The sequence below is a fragment of the Athene noctua genome, chromosome 2 (genome assembly GCF_965140245.1).
Source record: "Athene noctua chromosome 2, bAthNoc1.hap1.1, whole genome shotgun sequence".
Taxonomy (NCBI): domain Eukaryota; kingdom Metazoa; phylum Chordata; class Aves; order Strigiformes; family Strigidae; genus Athene; species Athene noctua.
In genome coordinates this window covers 111,148,253-111,164,934 of record NC_134038.1, presented here as the reverse complement: position 1 = coordinate 111,164,934, position 16,682 = coordinate 111,148,253, and the positions used below count along the sequence as shown (strand labels likewise).

At 42.5% G+C, this 16,682-nt stretch overlaps 1 protein-coding gene across 2 annotated transcripts in view; it reads right to left on the bottom strand.

Annotated features, from left to right (window-relative positions):
• DPP6 (dipeptidyl peptidase like 6) overlaps window positions 1–16,682 on the bottom strand; it is a 567,835-nt gene that overhangs the window by 502,417 nt on the left and 48,736 nt on the right. The window contains exon 1 of one of the 2 annotated variants that reach the window (XM_074899911.1): window positions 413–602. The exons of the other annotated variant lie outside the window; for it this stretch is intronic. Within the exon in view, the coding sequence (XP_074756012.1) occupies window positions 413–463 (51 nt within the window). The 5' untranslated portion in view covers window positions 464–602. Of the gene's footprint in view, window positions 1–412; window positions 603–16,682 lie in introns of those variants that run through there. 2 annotated transcript variants of the gene reach the window in all.

The following is a 16,682-nucleotide window of genomic DNA, read 5'->3' as shown; positions in this document are numbered from 1 at the left end:
TGCCGGAGGAAAGGCGAGGTAACCCCCACACCCGGCAGCTCACACACACATCGTGGTCATCAACTTGGCGAAGTTGGCCGTGCCGGAGCGAGGCGGGAGCGCAGCACGCCCCGGCGCTGCCGAGCCCCAGCGCTGCCGAGCCCCGGCGCCGGCGCCCCCGCCCTGGCTGCCCCCCAGCTCCCCGTAGACAGGGGGACGCTCCAGCAGCCTCCGCATCACCGGCGACCCTCTTCGGGGAGGGGGGGAGGACGGGCAGCAGGCGAAGGAGCAGCCTCGCCCGGCTCCCCGGCCAGCTCAGCCCCAGCAGCGGGGGCTCCGCACCCTCCATGCGGGGGGTGGGTAGCCCCGAGCCCGAGCAGGGAGCCCCGCCACTTACTTACAGTCACCGGAGGCGCCAGCAGCAGCCACTTACCATCATGTTTCCTTGCATTTTAGCCGTTTGAAACATTGCCTTTTCCTTCATTTTTGCCGTGTGTGTGCGTGCGTGTGCTGTTCTCCGAGAGTTACTTAATCCAGCGGCTGGATCACTTTAGTGAAGAACTGGCGTGCACTTGCGATGGCTCTTTTTGGTGTGGAGTGGAGGGGACTACGAGCAGCAGAGGGGGAGGGTGCCTTTTTTTTTTTTTTTCCTTCCCCACCCTTTCAACACATATTTTTCCTTTTGCCCAGAAAAAAACCCGAAAAAGGTAATAAAAATAAAACAGCCCCTGTCAAATGGGAAGAGAGGCAGGAGCGGCGGGGTCTGCCACTCTGTCACCACCCGGATTCAGCTTTTGCCCTGCGGGAGCCGGCGGGGTGGGGTGGGCAGAAGGGAACCGCACACACGTCCCCCGCCCCGGCCATGCCCGGCCACCGCCCCGGGCCCGGGCGGTCCCGCGGCCACCCCGGGAGACCAGTTGCAGAAAGAGGCGGGGGAGGTGGACGGGGGTAGGGGGACACACAGACGATAAATAAAAAGAGGGAGCTGAAGAGGGCGGAGGGGCGACTGCCCCCGCCTCCCCTGGCTGTGCCCTGCTCGCTGCTCTCCCGGGGGGGTGCACACGCTTTTTACAAACAGGAACCGGGGAGGGTGGGGGAAGAGGAGCCGCCTCTCCCGGCGTTAACTGTTCACCGGCTAGAGCCGGCGCGGCCCCAGCCAGGCCACGTCTGATGCAGGGAGGGTGGGGAATAGAAATAACGCCGCCGCGGGGGAGCGGGGGCCGCACGCCGCGTTTCCATGGCTGCGCCCCGGCCCCGCCGCCTCCGGCCCCGCTCCTGCCCGCTGGGTACGTGGGGCGCTCTCGGGGAAGGGGTCGCTTCTCGGGACCTGCCCCAAGGCCAGGATCTGGGAGCCGGGGCGAGCCCCTCCGCACGCCGCAGGAGGGGGCAGGGGGATGCTGGAGCTTGGCCCCACCACGGGGAAGCGCAGAGGCACAGCCCGCGTCTGCAGCTGAAGCCCGGCCATGCCGTTTGCTCCTTTCTAGCAGTGTCCCCGCTTTTTCTGGGGGGTCCTCCACTGCTGTGAGCTGCAGTCCCCCAGCTGAGCCGCCCCACAGGTGGCTGGAGCAGGTGCTGGAAGATGGTTCTCTCCCGCTGCCCTCCTCGCCTTGGTGCAGCTTTCCAGGGACACAGCCTTGCTACCCATCCCAAGGGTTTAAACCTCAGCCTGCACACGTGGCAAGAATCCTTGCAGAGAGCTGTCTCTTTTGCCTCTCCCTGGTGCACTAGAAGTAATTACAGGCATCTCCAGGAGATTCAGGTGCCCATCGATTTCATTTGGCATGAACAGGGCTGCTTCAGATGTTGCCTACTCAAAGTAAGAGAAGAAATTCTGAGAAGAAAGTAAGTGATTTGCTTAATAGCTGAGAAAGGAAACCAAGAAGAAAAAGCTGGAACTCTTCTTGTCATCCAAGGTTTAACCAAGCCAACAACTAGAGCAAAAGCTCTCTTTTTTTCAATAGAGGAACTGCAGACCCTTCTGTGGGTTCTTTCGGTGTGCCCATCTGTAGCACCTGGAACTCTGGTCCTGCACAGCTTGCAGTTACTTCAGTTCCCAGGCAATGGCTGATTACTAGAAATAGGACACAACATGTGCAACCTTATAGTGTTGCTCACACTACGTTTTTCTTTAAACCAGTCAGCTGTTGAAGGATATTCAAATACAAAATGTCCCACCTAGGATGTTGAGTATCTTGAAAATGATGGTAATGGGGAAGTGAGACCCCAAGACACTTGTGGGAAATGCCAACAGCAGATGATGCTGGTGCCCTTGACGATTACCCGTGGGAGCTTTTGTTCTACAAACATGTCACCCCTCACTTGCAGGTCTTGATTATTTCCTCCCCTTGGCTTTATTTTGGAACTGCTTACACCTCATACATGGTGCATTTTGAGAAGGAAGTTCTTCATTATGTTCCTCAAACTCCTGTCTCCTGCTTCCTTCAATTATGATGTTTTATCTGGCAGTTCCTCTTGCATCTCTGTATTTTACCCTCAGGTATTTTAATTATGTATGAAGGCAAAATATTTGTTATCTAGCTACTTCACAGCTAGTAGTCCCATTTGCCTCCTACATCACTTTATACACCAATAGAATTACTTACCATATATTGAATTCTGGTAATAGTGGGGTTTTGGATATTTTCCCCTCAGCTTTATCATAATGCAGTTACTGGGTTTGTCTTCTTATTTTTATTTAATTTTTAATTTACCAGCTATTGGCATAACCATAACAATTGCTTTGATTAAAGCAGCTTTGTTTAAAGTTGAGACTACTGGCAAAATGCTTGGCTTCACCTCTGATAGTATTCATTGTTGAGTTGGGTTTTTTTATTATAAAACACCAACCAGGGTGAATTTGGCCAGCATTTGTACATCACTGTGTGACTGTGACATCAGCTATACTTCCATCATCAAAATACAGAGATTTCACAAGAAATCAGACACAAAAGTCAGTGTTTTTCAGCGCTGTGCAAAATGGTGACATTGGGGCAAAAATATCCCATTATGAGAGAGCAATTCCTGATTTGCAGCTTTTAGTTCTCTTTTTTTTTTTTTTTTTTGACTCATTCAACACTTTGAGAAAACACGTAGTGAACAGTTTATGTATGAAAGCTCTATGACCAGAGTCCACCCTTAGAGGTTTCCAAAAACTGACTGGATAAAGCTCTGATCAACCTGGTGTGATCTCTGAGCAGGAGGTTGGGCTAGAGACCTCTGGGGGTCTCTTCCAGCCTACATTATCCTATGACCCACAAGATCACAACACTCCAAAACTGAGTGACCTTTTTTGTTACATGTTACAGCTTAATCTGTTTAAGAAACGACTGTTGTGTCACTTCCTAAGATGATTCCAAAACTGCATCCCTCATGTTCCCAAAGACTTCAGGTTCTGCAAATCACGACTTTGGCTGATATTTTTCATGTCTGAACCACTTTCATTAACAGCAGATGGAACAACTAAGACTTGCTCAGTGTGAGACTAAATCATGCTGCAGATTTGTACCCCAAGCTGTGGCCAGGTGATTCTGCTGCAAATAGTCAATGAAACTGTTATTCAGGTTTGGGACATTTAAGACAGCTACAAATGGTATTACTACATTACTCCCTCGAGTACATTAACCCCCACTGGACTCCTTCTCATCTAGCATTCAAACAACTGTTGAGCTTTTCTTCTCAATGGTTGTTCTCCATGCCATTTTAATGGAAATTCACTAGAGCAACAACAAATACTTACTGTCACTGACCAAGGAATCAGCTTTTTTGTGATTAGGAGGTGAAATGGTGAATGCAGAAATATGATCTGAAATTTCTTAATTTCTTCCACATTTTTGTAGGGAACATTTTTTACTCTCTTTGAATGATGTGGACAGATAGCCAATCTCCCTGGGACCCAATAAAGTAGTATGATTGCTGGTGGCTATTCTGTATTTAATGCCAAAGATCTGGCCCAGGAAACCTCAATAAAACATGAAAATGTTTCTTCATCATGTCAGGATGTTTATCAGAGAAAAATTGGCAAAATTCATTACTTTTGCATGGTTGAGTCTCAGTGCACCTCCTTTTCAGTAGAGTTACTTCTACTATAAACACCAGCCCAGACTCATCTGCATCTTAACAGTAGGATCTTAAGGGAAACCCCCGTATAAGGAGGGGTTTCTCTGAAATCTGTCCATTTCTATCCAAGGTGCATACCAGGAGGAAATCCCTGGGAACTCAGAAAGGTTTCGTTTTATATCTGATGTAGAAATAGTCTTCATATTCCAGGTACTATGACAGAACCAAAATGGCATCTTCATCCACCAACATTTTTATAGGCCATTTTAAGGAAATGTGCTTTTCTCATATTCTTCACAGAATGAGATATAGGGGGGGGAGGGGGGGGGGGAAGAAAGCCTTATAGATATTCTATTCTTTGTGGGTTTCAGTACTCTGAGGCTGACTTTCTTTATCTGAAAAGGAACACAGGCTACAATGCTTACATCCTATTCACAGTACTTTATTTAAAGCTATGATGATAAGAGAGTGGGAGAATTTATTTTATCAAATAAAACCCATTCAGTGCATTTGATGCTGGCTCTCCTTCTCATAGCCAAACAAGCCTGGAAACAGTCCTTCTGAATAGAAGGAAAGAATTAATTTCACACAGTATTAGCTGGCTGCACAGCATAGACTTTTATTTATTCAGTATTTTTAAAGAAAAATATTTTAAGGCTGTAAGACCACAGACAAATACAACAGCTGTTGTACTAAGTCAGTTCTAAGAGTATCAGGATTTCACTTCCTCTCCTTAATTTAAAGTTATTTTTTATTCTCCCCAGTAAAAGAATTTGTATTTTCAAAATGTAACAAATGAGTTTTTCTTCTTCGTCAGACCCTTTTGTGAGGATCCCATCTTCTTCCTGTCAGCCTGATTCAAAAAGCCTGTGCTCAGGCTGCTCTCCAGCCTGATTTCAAGACTGTGCTCTCTATGATCAGGCCAAGTCATACTACACCTTTGCCCTGAATCCTCCCCATTCCTTACATCCCATCAAACCCAGGTCCACAGCACAGTGTTTCATCATGCAACCCATGTCTTCTTCCCTTCACTGGGCCAGTAGGTTGAACTAAGGGGAGTCTGATTTGCCCTTTGTCATGCAACCAGGAAAGCTCATGCTTTTCAGTAGAAATACTGAGGAGGAACCGAAGCCAAATGCTTGACATCAGAAGATCATTCACTCAGGAGGCCTTTAGCCCAACCTCCTGCTCAAGCAGGGTCAGCTCTGATGTCAGACCAGGTTGCCCAGAGCTTTGTCAAGTCATGTCTTGAAATCCTCCAGGAATGGGGACTGCACAGCCTCACTAGGCAACTTGTTCTGACAGCTGACTGTTCTCACAGGGAGAAAGATTTTTCTTGTATTCAGTTTGAACTTCTCTTGTTTCAAGTTACGCCCATTGCCTCTCATCCCCCTGCCATACCTCACTGTGAAGAACTTGGCTCCATCTTCTTGATGGAAAGCTGTTGTCAGGTCCCCCCAAACCCATTTCTTCTCCAGGCTGAACAAATCTACCTCCCCCAGACTCTCTGCAAGGGGTAAGTGTCCCAGTCCCTGACCACCCTGGTGGCTTTCCGCCAAACTTGCTCCAATTTATATCAGTCTTGTACTGAGGGCCCCAAACTGGACCACAGATGTGGTCTAATGAGTGCCAAGAAAAGGACATAGTTCCTGAGGGTGAGATCATCTGTAGTACTTCCTTTGCTATTAACTTACACCATTCAAGAGGCATGGGATTGGTGATATCCCAGATAAAATGGCTGAGTGTTATATTGTGCAAACCTAATGGAAGTCAGAAACAGTTTCAGTAATAGTATTCCATAATGGCATTTAGGAGTACAAGACAGAAAAAACCAGTTACACCAAGCAGCATTTTTTTTTTCCTAAGTGGATCAATTTTGAGAATTCTGTTACTCAAGCCATGCTACATGTCTATTCTGAAAAATCTTCACTCATACTATGCTAGAACTTTGCTCATGTATTTACAACCATAGTGATTGCTCCTTCTAGTCTTGTCTTCTAGAGAGGCCTAGGCTTGCCTTCTGGAGAAGAAATTGGAGAGACAGATAAAGTAAATACACTGTTAAATAAATTTTAAAATTACTTCTGAGGATTGCTAATGCTTCACGAAATTAGAATAATGACAGAGTAGCTACTGTTAAAAAGTTAATATTTGCTAGCTCTTACTGCATGAGGGAACTTAAGCCATGTTAACCTAAATGGGACAAGAGAGTCTGAAAAAAAGGGAAATTATATTATGTCAGAAAGCATCCTCTGTTTCCTCTGTTTTCTGAGGAAAAAATGAATATGATGGGGACCATTGAATTTTAGAATGATTTGTCTTTGTACCATTAACTTTTTTTTTTTTTTAAGCCTTACCTGCATTTTGGTGGGTTACTGCCAACATTGTCAGTGCATGATGACATTCTCCTCCTCTCCCCATGTTCTCTTATTTCTTGCAAGTATGGCCATTTACTTCTCATCACTCCCAGTGAAACACAGGACTTGGCAACTTTACATGCTCATGGAATTTGCAACAGCATAGCTGAAAACTCTTGCCTTTGAGAAAAGACCTAACAATATGATCCTGTTACACCAGTAGGAATGTATTTTCCCAATTGTATAATTGGACAGTTTACTTGTCATGTACGAACTCCGTCTCGGGGAAAACAGTGGGGAGCTCAACACGTCTGATTTCTCCTGACACTACTTAGACACTAAATGCCCATATATGTGCTTTGACACTTAATTCTTAGAAAATGTGGTAATTTGTTACATTTGTCAGGGATTTGGCTTGAGACTCGTCACCTCTAGACAGCTACCTGGAATACAGTCAGCTCCCCATTATCCACGAGTGAATTATTCAGCTGCAAATAGACCATAATACTGGTACAGAGATTGCCAGCTTGTTTTCATATAGTCCATGATGAACCCAAGAGTTTACAGGCTCACATGGGGCACTGCCTTCTTGTTGTTATGCTGACACCTCAACTAGCCTAGACAGAAACTTCCACTGTGCCCTCATAAAAGCAGACCAGATGAGAGGTCTCATACTAAGATCCATAGCACTAATGGACATGATGTATTTTCACCTTGTTAGGTAGAAGTACCAAGCATGTATTTCAAATTCTGGGACTCAAAATGAGCCCCTGTCCACACGGAGCATGTCAGGTTTCTTCCTAAGACAGGCAGCAGATAGACTCCATAGTGCAGCCTGGGCATGAAGCAATGTTGACAGCTGCAGGATAGGACAGGAAGGCAAAAGGATTTTTTCTGGAGGATTTCTACTAGTACAGATTCCCCCTTAAAGCTTCTGGGTTTTTTCACATTTCCAGCTTCTAACCTCCATTAATAAAAGCTAAAAATATACAGTATTGAAATAATTACTTTGCCATGAATGAAATTGTTGAAGTTGCTATGGGATTCAGAGTAGGAGGAAAAGCATTCAGAATATACTTTCTGCATAATGATTGGGCATATGAAATTTAAATATATGGGAATGATAGGAAAATCTAGGCAGTATCATTAGACTCACTACTGGTAAGAGAAAAGCACTAAGAGGAAGCATTACAAGACTCCGCTTTTCAGGAAGGTACCTCTTCTGGTTAATCAGAGCTAGTATTTTTTTTTTTTTTAATTTAAGAACTACAAGTCCTGTAGTAGAAATGACATACACCTCATTAATCAATTCTAGCAAGTATCTGCACTCTTAAATGTATTTTGGATTTTCAGCTGGACTTCACCAATTCCAGTGCCTAACCAATGGATCACATTGTCTTTACTAAATTAAGACTATCCTGTGCTACCCAGCTTCTCCCAGTAGAAGTGAGTACTGCAGAGTTTTAAAAAACAAACACATAAAAATACACAAAAGCGTTACTAAAACATAGTACGCTAAAAGCAACATATGTGCTAAGTTTTTTCATTAACACTGAATTTAAAATATACAGACTTGCGTTAAACATTTGAAGGTTTGTTATGCAACAGATTTTATCCTCTAAAACAATTTTATTTCAATACCGTTGTGACAGTTACATTTTTTTAATGACAATTATGTTGAAAAGGCAAAAAGCATGAAGGTCTCCTTCACTCAAGTGTTCACTCCTGACAGTTGATTCCAGCCAAGTTGGAAAGATACCAAAACCACAAGTCCTAGAACCAAGAAGAACCTCACATATTGCCAAGAAAATGCCAAGTGTTAAGAGCCAAGCAAGCTCATCCCACTGAAATCAGCAGAAGTCCTGCCACTGAATCCCACAGCGACAGACAGGGTCTAGCCATAATCTTTCCTTCAAGGTGCAACACCACCATGAGTCAAGCTCACTACTGGTTTAAAATAGTACAGTTCCCGCTTTAGCCAAGTAGAAAATCTGGCCTCACAAATGCACCTTCTTTTTAATACATGCCCTAGTGACGACATATTATTCAGAAGGCATTCTGCCTTTGGTATATGTTATTTCACTATTTCAGTGCAGTAGTCTTGCAGATAACTTATTTTGTGAATATCAATCAATGTATTTCTATTTAATTCATGCAATTGTATAAGGTCTTTTAGGTAGATAATTTAATGCTTGCCAACTTCCATTAATTTTTAACTTAGACGTTCTAGCCTGGAAGACATACTGAAACATTCTAATTTCAGATCAGGTGGGTCTATGTTTTTATTAAAGACCCAATTTTTTTTCTTTCATTGTGATACAGATGATTAAATTTCTCTGCTAATTATCTGTATCACCTCAGAACATCCTGTGCCTGCAAAAAATATTTCAACAAAATATGACTACATCATAATCTTGCCTTCAGTTAAGGACTCAGTGCTGCCTAATACGGGGCCAGCACTTTTCCTAGTGGAAGCAAAAGAAGCTTTCGGAAAGTTATTACTAATTTTTCTAGATATCAGGTTAGGTTGCCAGCTTTGGGGTAGAACAGCCAAAGTTTAAACCTGCCTTGGACCTTGTTTTCATTAAAAGATATAGTCATAAACTCTATTTTACTTGGAATCGTAAAATTAATACATCATCTTAATTTGCTTTCAAAGGCATCCTATTGTGTCTAATTTAGACACAGTCATTTGAATCTGGGGAAATGGCTAAGAAAGGAAAATGGTGTTCACTGCAACAAATGCTTGAAAAGCAGCAAAGAACAAGCTCTAGAAGTCCCATCAAAAAGAACAAGGATTATGCCATCCTTCACTTACAAAAGCACATAGACATAAATGGATAAACCAAATCCACTGACTGTAATGGGTTTGGGGAAATTCAGCTATTGGCACTCATTATGGGGAGGTGAGTGGGACCTCTGTAGACTTTCAGTTACCTTAGGCAGATACAGTGTGTTTAAAAAAATAAATAACAATAACACTGTTTTGCTCCAATACAGTGATACAGAGAGTAGCTTGCTGAGGTATTCTACAGAATGATATGAGAAAAAATAACCCTTGCTCAACTCTTTGTGTCTTCCTCTCTGTAATTATGCCTGAGGACTAATAGCCCTGGCAGCTCACCAGGCTCCTGAGTGACCACCCTGCATGGAGGAGCACCAAAGCTTGAGCCATCCCTTCAGAGCAAAAGACTGTGCCCGGAGTCTGGGGGAAAAGAAGCATATGCTGTGATCTGATCCCTGCGTTGCCATTATAGTTCCTTTGCATATGGCACAGGGGAACATAATTTCAAACAGCCTTTCGGGTGCTACTACCTCTAGCAAGCACATTTCCTGGCTGATCCCAAAATCAAGGGGTTTTAAAGATGTGCTCCCCAAAGCAGCAGTGACTGAGGGATCATGGCCAAGGCTGTTCACAGGAGGAGACTTTGAGCTGTGGTCTTGGTGGACAAGCGAAAACTATGGCTGTGATGAAAAGCAGGATGTTTGTCTGGAATGCAGTACAGAGATTCTGTGATTTCAGTAGGCTTTCATTATCTATTTTGTTTCTATTTCAGTCTTAATTGTTCTCTTTCTTTTTTTTCTGAGAGAGGAACAGAGTTCAGTGGTTGGTTTGGCAAGAGGATATTTACGTATAATTTTTTTGCATAACAAAATATAATTAGAAAATGTAAATATAAACTTAACTCCATTACTGCACTGAACAATAAAATGACCACAACACAAGACTACTCTGGCTCTCCAATAATTCATCATCCACATTATACACCACATCTCCATTAGGCAGTCCTTTTCCACAAAATTCATCTTGCCTTGTCATGGCTGAAAAACAAAACCAATTTATTAAGTATCAGCACAAGTAAAACAATGAACTTCAGTGTTTGGAATACAGCAAGAGAAAACATTTTGAAGCACAGCTGATTAAAACCTTCTCTTACAGACAAGAATATATTTTACGTTGAAATTTTTTAAGAAAAAAATATTCTGCATGAGTAACTTTGTGTTGAAATGCAGTTGGTTTGCATCATGGGAGTTCATATGCCATTAACCCTTTCTATAGGTCCGGATCCTTGGTTAAATTGCATTTGCTTTCAACTACTGTATTCTTTACCAGGTGTATTATACACATCCTGGATATGGACAATGTGACTTGGAATATTAACCAGAAACAACAGGGGTGTGACAAGCCAAAGCATGGTTATAAGACAGCAAGAACTTCTTTCCCCCCTACACAAGCAAAAAGAAAACATGAATGTTTCTGTGGAAATTCTGGCCATGAAAACTTTTATTTATCAAAACCTGAAAATCGCATCTCAAAATTTTTTAGTTTGAAAATGTTTAAGTATTTATTAAGCCACTAATTTCCAGAGAAGCTGAGTCCTGAAAACCAAACCCCCAGTAACCGTTGTGTCAAATGCAAATGTAGAGACTGCTGAAAAAAAAAACCAGGCTACCATTTCTCAGGAACTAAGCTAAAAATATATTTTAAAAGAAAGACTTTTGTAACCAACACTTGCATACTTTATATAAGAAAAGCTATTGACTTCTGTGAGAGCTATCTGAAAGATGTTTTACAAAGTGAACCCATCTCAATTATCATTTATAAAGTTAAATAGAATGCATTATACACGTGGAATCACTGATTCCAAGGATGAATCAGTGGCAAATTTGAAATGTAAACAGCATGTTTTAACAAATTCATGCTGTAGAAGGACAGAGATCAAGCACATAGCACAATGGGCAGTGTCAGGAAAACATTAACACAGTAGTTCTTCAATGGAGCAAAAGGAATCAGGGCCAGTGGAAGACTTGGAGGGCTAAAGCAGGACATAAGTGGAATTTAGATTTTTTAGTCTAAAGCTGAAATAATAAGAATTACTCCTCAGCCCTCACCTCATTCTGATGTCTCTTCGGCTCCATTAGCATTGGGGTTTGTGACCTACAAAGCTGGTCTGGGCTCATATACACAAGTGTCCTGGTTTTGAGTAGCCATGGTGCTCCAAAGCTTGCCTGCATGCTTGGGTTGCCTGCAAACCAACATCCAGCAACCACTCTACAGCTTTGGGGCAAAGCATCCTCTCCTCAGCCCTTCCCAAATGTAAAGTCCTCCAGGGCCAAGAGCTTTAAGACACGTGCAGATACCCTGAAAAGCTGAAGAGAAAGACTGCTTGGAAGCAGTTTTTAGGCAGAAAAATGACATTAGTTTCTCAAGGCCTTACTGAGGGACAAAATTTATCTTCCTACATCTGCTACTGTCATTAGAAGTAGATTGAGATCCTAACCTTAGGCAGCCACTCACTCTCTCTTCTGTCTCCCATTCACTTCCACACAAATGCTTGCTACCTCCTTGAAATTCAAGTGTTCAGTGTTTTTACAGAATGCAAAGAAAATAACTTCTGAACTGAAAACAGGTCTTACAACTCTGGGCCAAAGTCAGAGTAGAGCAATTTGATGTAACTCCAAATGCTGCATAAGACTGTCCATTAGAGTTGTTATGTCTTACTCCCTCTTAAAATCACTGGCATTTTTTTAAATTAAATAAAGTAGGCAGTTTTTGGTACAAGAGATGAAATGGTTTCCCAGTCAGCAGTAAAATAAAACCTCTTAAAGCAGTTGTTCTAATACTATTTTCCTCTCTGTAAGAGAATTTGAAATCAAAGGTGCTTATGAGACAGGAGTTCAGAATATGTATTTTGGTGCTCTCTTTTTCCCGATGTTCCTTGGGCTGCTCTTGCCTATGCAATAAATACTCCATCTGCTCTGTTTTCAGCTGAGTCTGACTTCTGTGTGAATTTATGCATCTATCAAGTGAATAAAGTAGATGTGAGCTGAGATGATGGAACATAAGAGAAATTATTTTCTTTCCTTTATAACTCCCACAGATTCATTCTAATGTCACAGCTACTGTTTTTAAAAATAAAAATGGAAGACTACCAGTTGAGTTAACATGATAGCTCTGCAATACCTAGAGAACTGAGTGCAGAGCCAGGCTCCTGCACAACTAAAAATGGGCATAAGTGTTTCTTCTCCATTCATGTGCACAACAGAAAAATGGAGTAGTTCTGAGTCCTATATGAGGCACTGCACAACCCCCTGACCATTTCTGTGCAATGTGCTCATGACCCAGGTCCCCTTCTCTTCTCTCTCTCCCCTTCTACTCCCAAACTCCTTTAAATGGCTTATCTTTGAAAATGATCAACCTACCCTTCAGATTTGCTATCTTTTTCACAAATTATTTTCCATTGCTTGTCTCCATTTTCTCTGGCAAAAGTATATCTTTATTAAAATAGCCTGTGGTCTACAGTGGTCAGTTCTCAGGTCTGAGCTAACAACAAAGACTTTCATGTCTTTATCTACCAGGTTTATATTATAACAAAGTGGAAATCTGCATGTTGCCCCACAGATTGCATAGTTCTAGCCTCTAAATGTACAAAGAACTAATACGATGTGACATTTTTATGAATACAGAAGCAATTAAATAATGGACATAAGTCTGTAATTCTTATTAATTACAGAGGATTGATGCAGCACAAAAGAAAGATGGTTCAATGAAGACTTCTCATGTCTGCTGTTATTGCTCCATGGCCTCAGGCAAGACACAGGCTAGTTCTTGAAATGTCTATAAATGGCTGACTGACTTCAACAGGGCTGAGTGCCAGGGAGAAGCAAAAACAGGGCTGCTCCATGAGGGAGAATGAGCCAGGAGCCAAGGGTGACACAGAGCAAGCCCTTACTGACAGGGCGCCATCCCACAGCATCTGAGCAGGTCCACGGTGGTAACAGGTCCATCCACATGGTATAATGGTGGATCAGGTCTTGGTCTATTGAGCGAGCTCCAGCATGAGGTTAATCTGGAGACAAGCTACCAACACTGTAGGTTTGGGGTGCATCCTGGGAGGGTAGTCAGTGCCAGGAGAGCAGCAGACAGGGCTGGGCTCAGGGAGCTTGCTTGTTCAGGCAAGCCCTAGACACCTGAGCCCAAGCTTAAACAGAGCTCCTAGGCCATGAACAGAGTGTGGACAGTGATCCAAGATGAGGATGATCAGGCCAGTTCAGGCTTGTTAGTGCACTCACAACCCTGACATTAAGTGCCAAAAACCTTTGAGGACCCAGATGTTAGCTTTTCTGTGCATCAGTCCATGGAAAATTAGGACACCATTCTATAGCTCTATTCCAGGCTTATCCTTAGAAAACATGCACTGGTGTTCAGAATTTGTCCTAATAATATCACTTAGAGGCTGAAAGTGAAGTAATTACTGTCAAGAAAAGAGCTTGCCCAGCAGTAATGCAACCATTCAGATTTTACCTGCACACTCTGTTCCTGAATGTTCACTAATGAAGAGGAAAAAATTTACATCAAATGGCAAAATTTTTAGGTCTGCTTGTGCCCAGCAAACCTCATCCAGCTCTTCCTGGCACTGAGCAGGGTCTGTGCAGTGGGTGAATAGCCTGTGTGCTGCCTTCCACAGCCAGCTTTTCTCACGAAGCTTCCGAAGCAGAGCTGTATCATCTTCTCTGCAGAGATGTTCTGTGCCACTCAAAGAGTCCTGAAATCTCAAACTTCAGGAAACATGGGATTCGGGACATCCAGGATGGAACCTCCATGCAGTTCTACTTCAGCACAGAGGGGCTAGTTGGGAACAACTGAAAAAACCACAACCCCTAAGTCACAGAAAATCCTTACTTAGATGAGCTATTCTGTATGCAGTTACACATCCTGATTTGAGAAGTTTGGGCTGGTTTCTGCCTTCACATTCCTCAATGCAACTGGAATTTGTCCAGCCTAAGAAACCACAGCACAAAATTCCCACAGAGACTGAGGGAGAGGCTGACACATAGAAGACATGAATTACTGGGACAAATGCCAAGCTTTGACTTCACCTAAGGAGATTCAGAAATCAAAGGCTGATAAGGTTGACCGCCCTAGACTTTGGGAGAAACGTCCCTGGTCAAAGCAATTAGTGGGCTTTCCATTGATACAACAGTAGTCCTTTTCCACCTACCCAGCATTCAAATATCCAAGTGCTTTTTTTTTTCTTTTTTGTTCTTTTTAAAAAAGATTTCTTCCCAAACACAGGCAGCTGACTCTCCTCTGCCTACTTTGGAGGTGCTGCCCCTGAGATGAACTGCAGAGCCATGGGCACATTAATTTATCATACACCTTTCACCACTGATCATTTGTTGCCTATCCCATTTTCACAGGGACTTACTTTAACTCCAAAACTGATGGAGAAATAAATAGACAAATAAATCAGCCAGCCAGAAATATCTCCCATTCTATTACCTGATGCTCTAAGATATGTTGGCTTCCTCCTCACCTCCAAATTTAGTCTTAACTGGTGGGCAGCTCAGATAATATTCAATCTCCAAGCCTCTTTCAGGTTATCCATATATAAAACTATCATGACAAAAAAAGCAACCTGCTGGCTCTGGAAAAGCTATAGGACTACTGGAAAGAACTTTTTTAGTTTCAAGGCTTTCCAGCATAACCTTCTAGCACACCAGGGTGTGGATACAGAGCTTCATAGCAAAAATACCTGAGCTTTGTCAGCACAACAGCTCTCAGCACAGCTTTATGGTTCACAGTCCTGCTGGGGCCTCCAAGGAAGACTACAGGAGAGCTGTAAAAGGAGCCCTAGAAATTGTCATCAGCTGCTTGTAACATGTTATTGGCACTGCCACAGATAGTGACAATAGTGCCTCACTGTGCTGGACGGTGCTTTTTCAGTACCAATAAAATCTGGACACAGGGTCAGAACAAAGATCTACTGAGCACTGTCCAGTCAGCATTGATTTTCTTTTTGGAACTAATATATGTTCGACGTAGCATTTCTGGTAGGAAAACAGAACCTAGCAGACCAAAAAACGATGAGCAAGGACAGAAATTTGAAGTGGCGTGATGAGGCCAATAAACCTTCATTACAAGTCCATCAAACAGAGGAAAACAGCAAATGAGAAATTACATTAAAAGTGAGACAAATCTTCAGCCAGCAGAAGTCCATTCAGGTCAGAGAACTTACACTGATTTACATTAGATGAGCATCTGGCCTCATATACCTTATGATTCATTACAGCAGAATTACCTTTCATGAATATGACCTCATAACTCTGTGATCACTTTTGTAGAGCTGTGTCAAAATACAGTCTGTCACAGATGTATATGTTTGTTACTATTATTAAAAGCAAAAAACCAAATGAGCCTTAAAATCCCAGTACATACTTAGAAATAGGATGCAGCATCATTTCATGCCTTGACTGCAAGTAGCTGCAGGCACACTAAAAGCATTCAGTAAATCTGTGGCAGGCAGCCTGACTGGCAGAGAAAGAGCAGGAGCTGCAACTCCTTGGGGGCTATTCCCTGGCTGTGAATACAGCTTGCTGGAGACCCCAGGCCTTGCTAGAAACAAGCTGTTAGAGGTAAAAGAGCAGGTCTGTTTGTGCAGATGGCTCCTGTCAATCAGTTGTTAGTTTGTTCCTGATGTTCAGAATTAATCCCACTGCAGAAACTTTTAATCCAAAGAAAAAAAAACCAAACCACCTTATTCAAAAGTAGCACTGTATAGAGTCCTTTTTAAAAGGAACAACTCTTAACAAAATAATTCAGGGAACAGTTCGCACAGCAGAGGTGACTGACTGGAAAGATGACACAAAAAAATACATAGTCTTGAGGATGAAGTGTGTATGTGTTATATCATGTAATGAAAAACTTCCTTGGGAATAACAAGAATGTAACATCTCTAGCTGGTCATAAAGTCAGTGATGTAATTTTGCAATCCAGTAGAGGGCAAACTTAGCCTATATATTCTCAAAGTGTTCGTAAAACAGTCACCAGCAAATGTTCAGACATGTTTATCTTTCATTTGATAACCTATAAAGATATATAGCAACCTACAGCACCAGAACTTATAAGATGAAACAGCATCAATCATACCTATCATTCAGTGGCTCTTCAGCCAAATCATGTTTATTACAAAATCAACAGACTGATAAGGAACAATAGACGTTTTTCATATTTTCCATTGATGTACTGGTTTATCCCATTAATTCCAGTATTTTATTAATCAGTAATTACACACCTATTTTCTGGAGGTTGCCCACATATATGATAGAGAAATGAAGAACTCATCTCCCTGCTCTTAATACATATCAGCACGTCTGCTTCAAGCAGTTTGGTTTTCACTTTGCTGCTGTCTAAAAATTAAGCATCTGTTTGAAATGTGGGGTTCTGGGTTATATGGATGAACACAAGTATTTTTGGAGAGTGTTTTCCTGAAGAACCTCTTGCCTCTA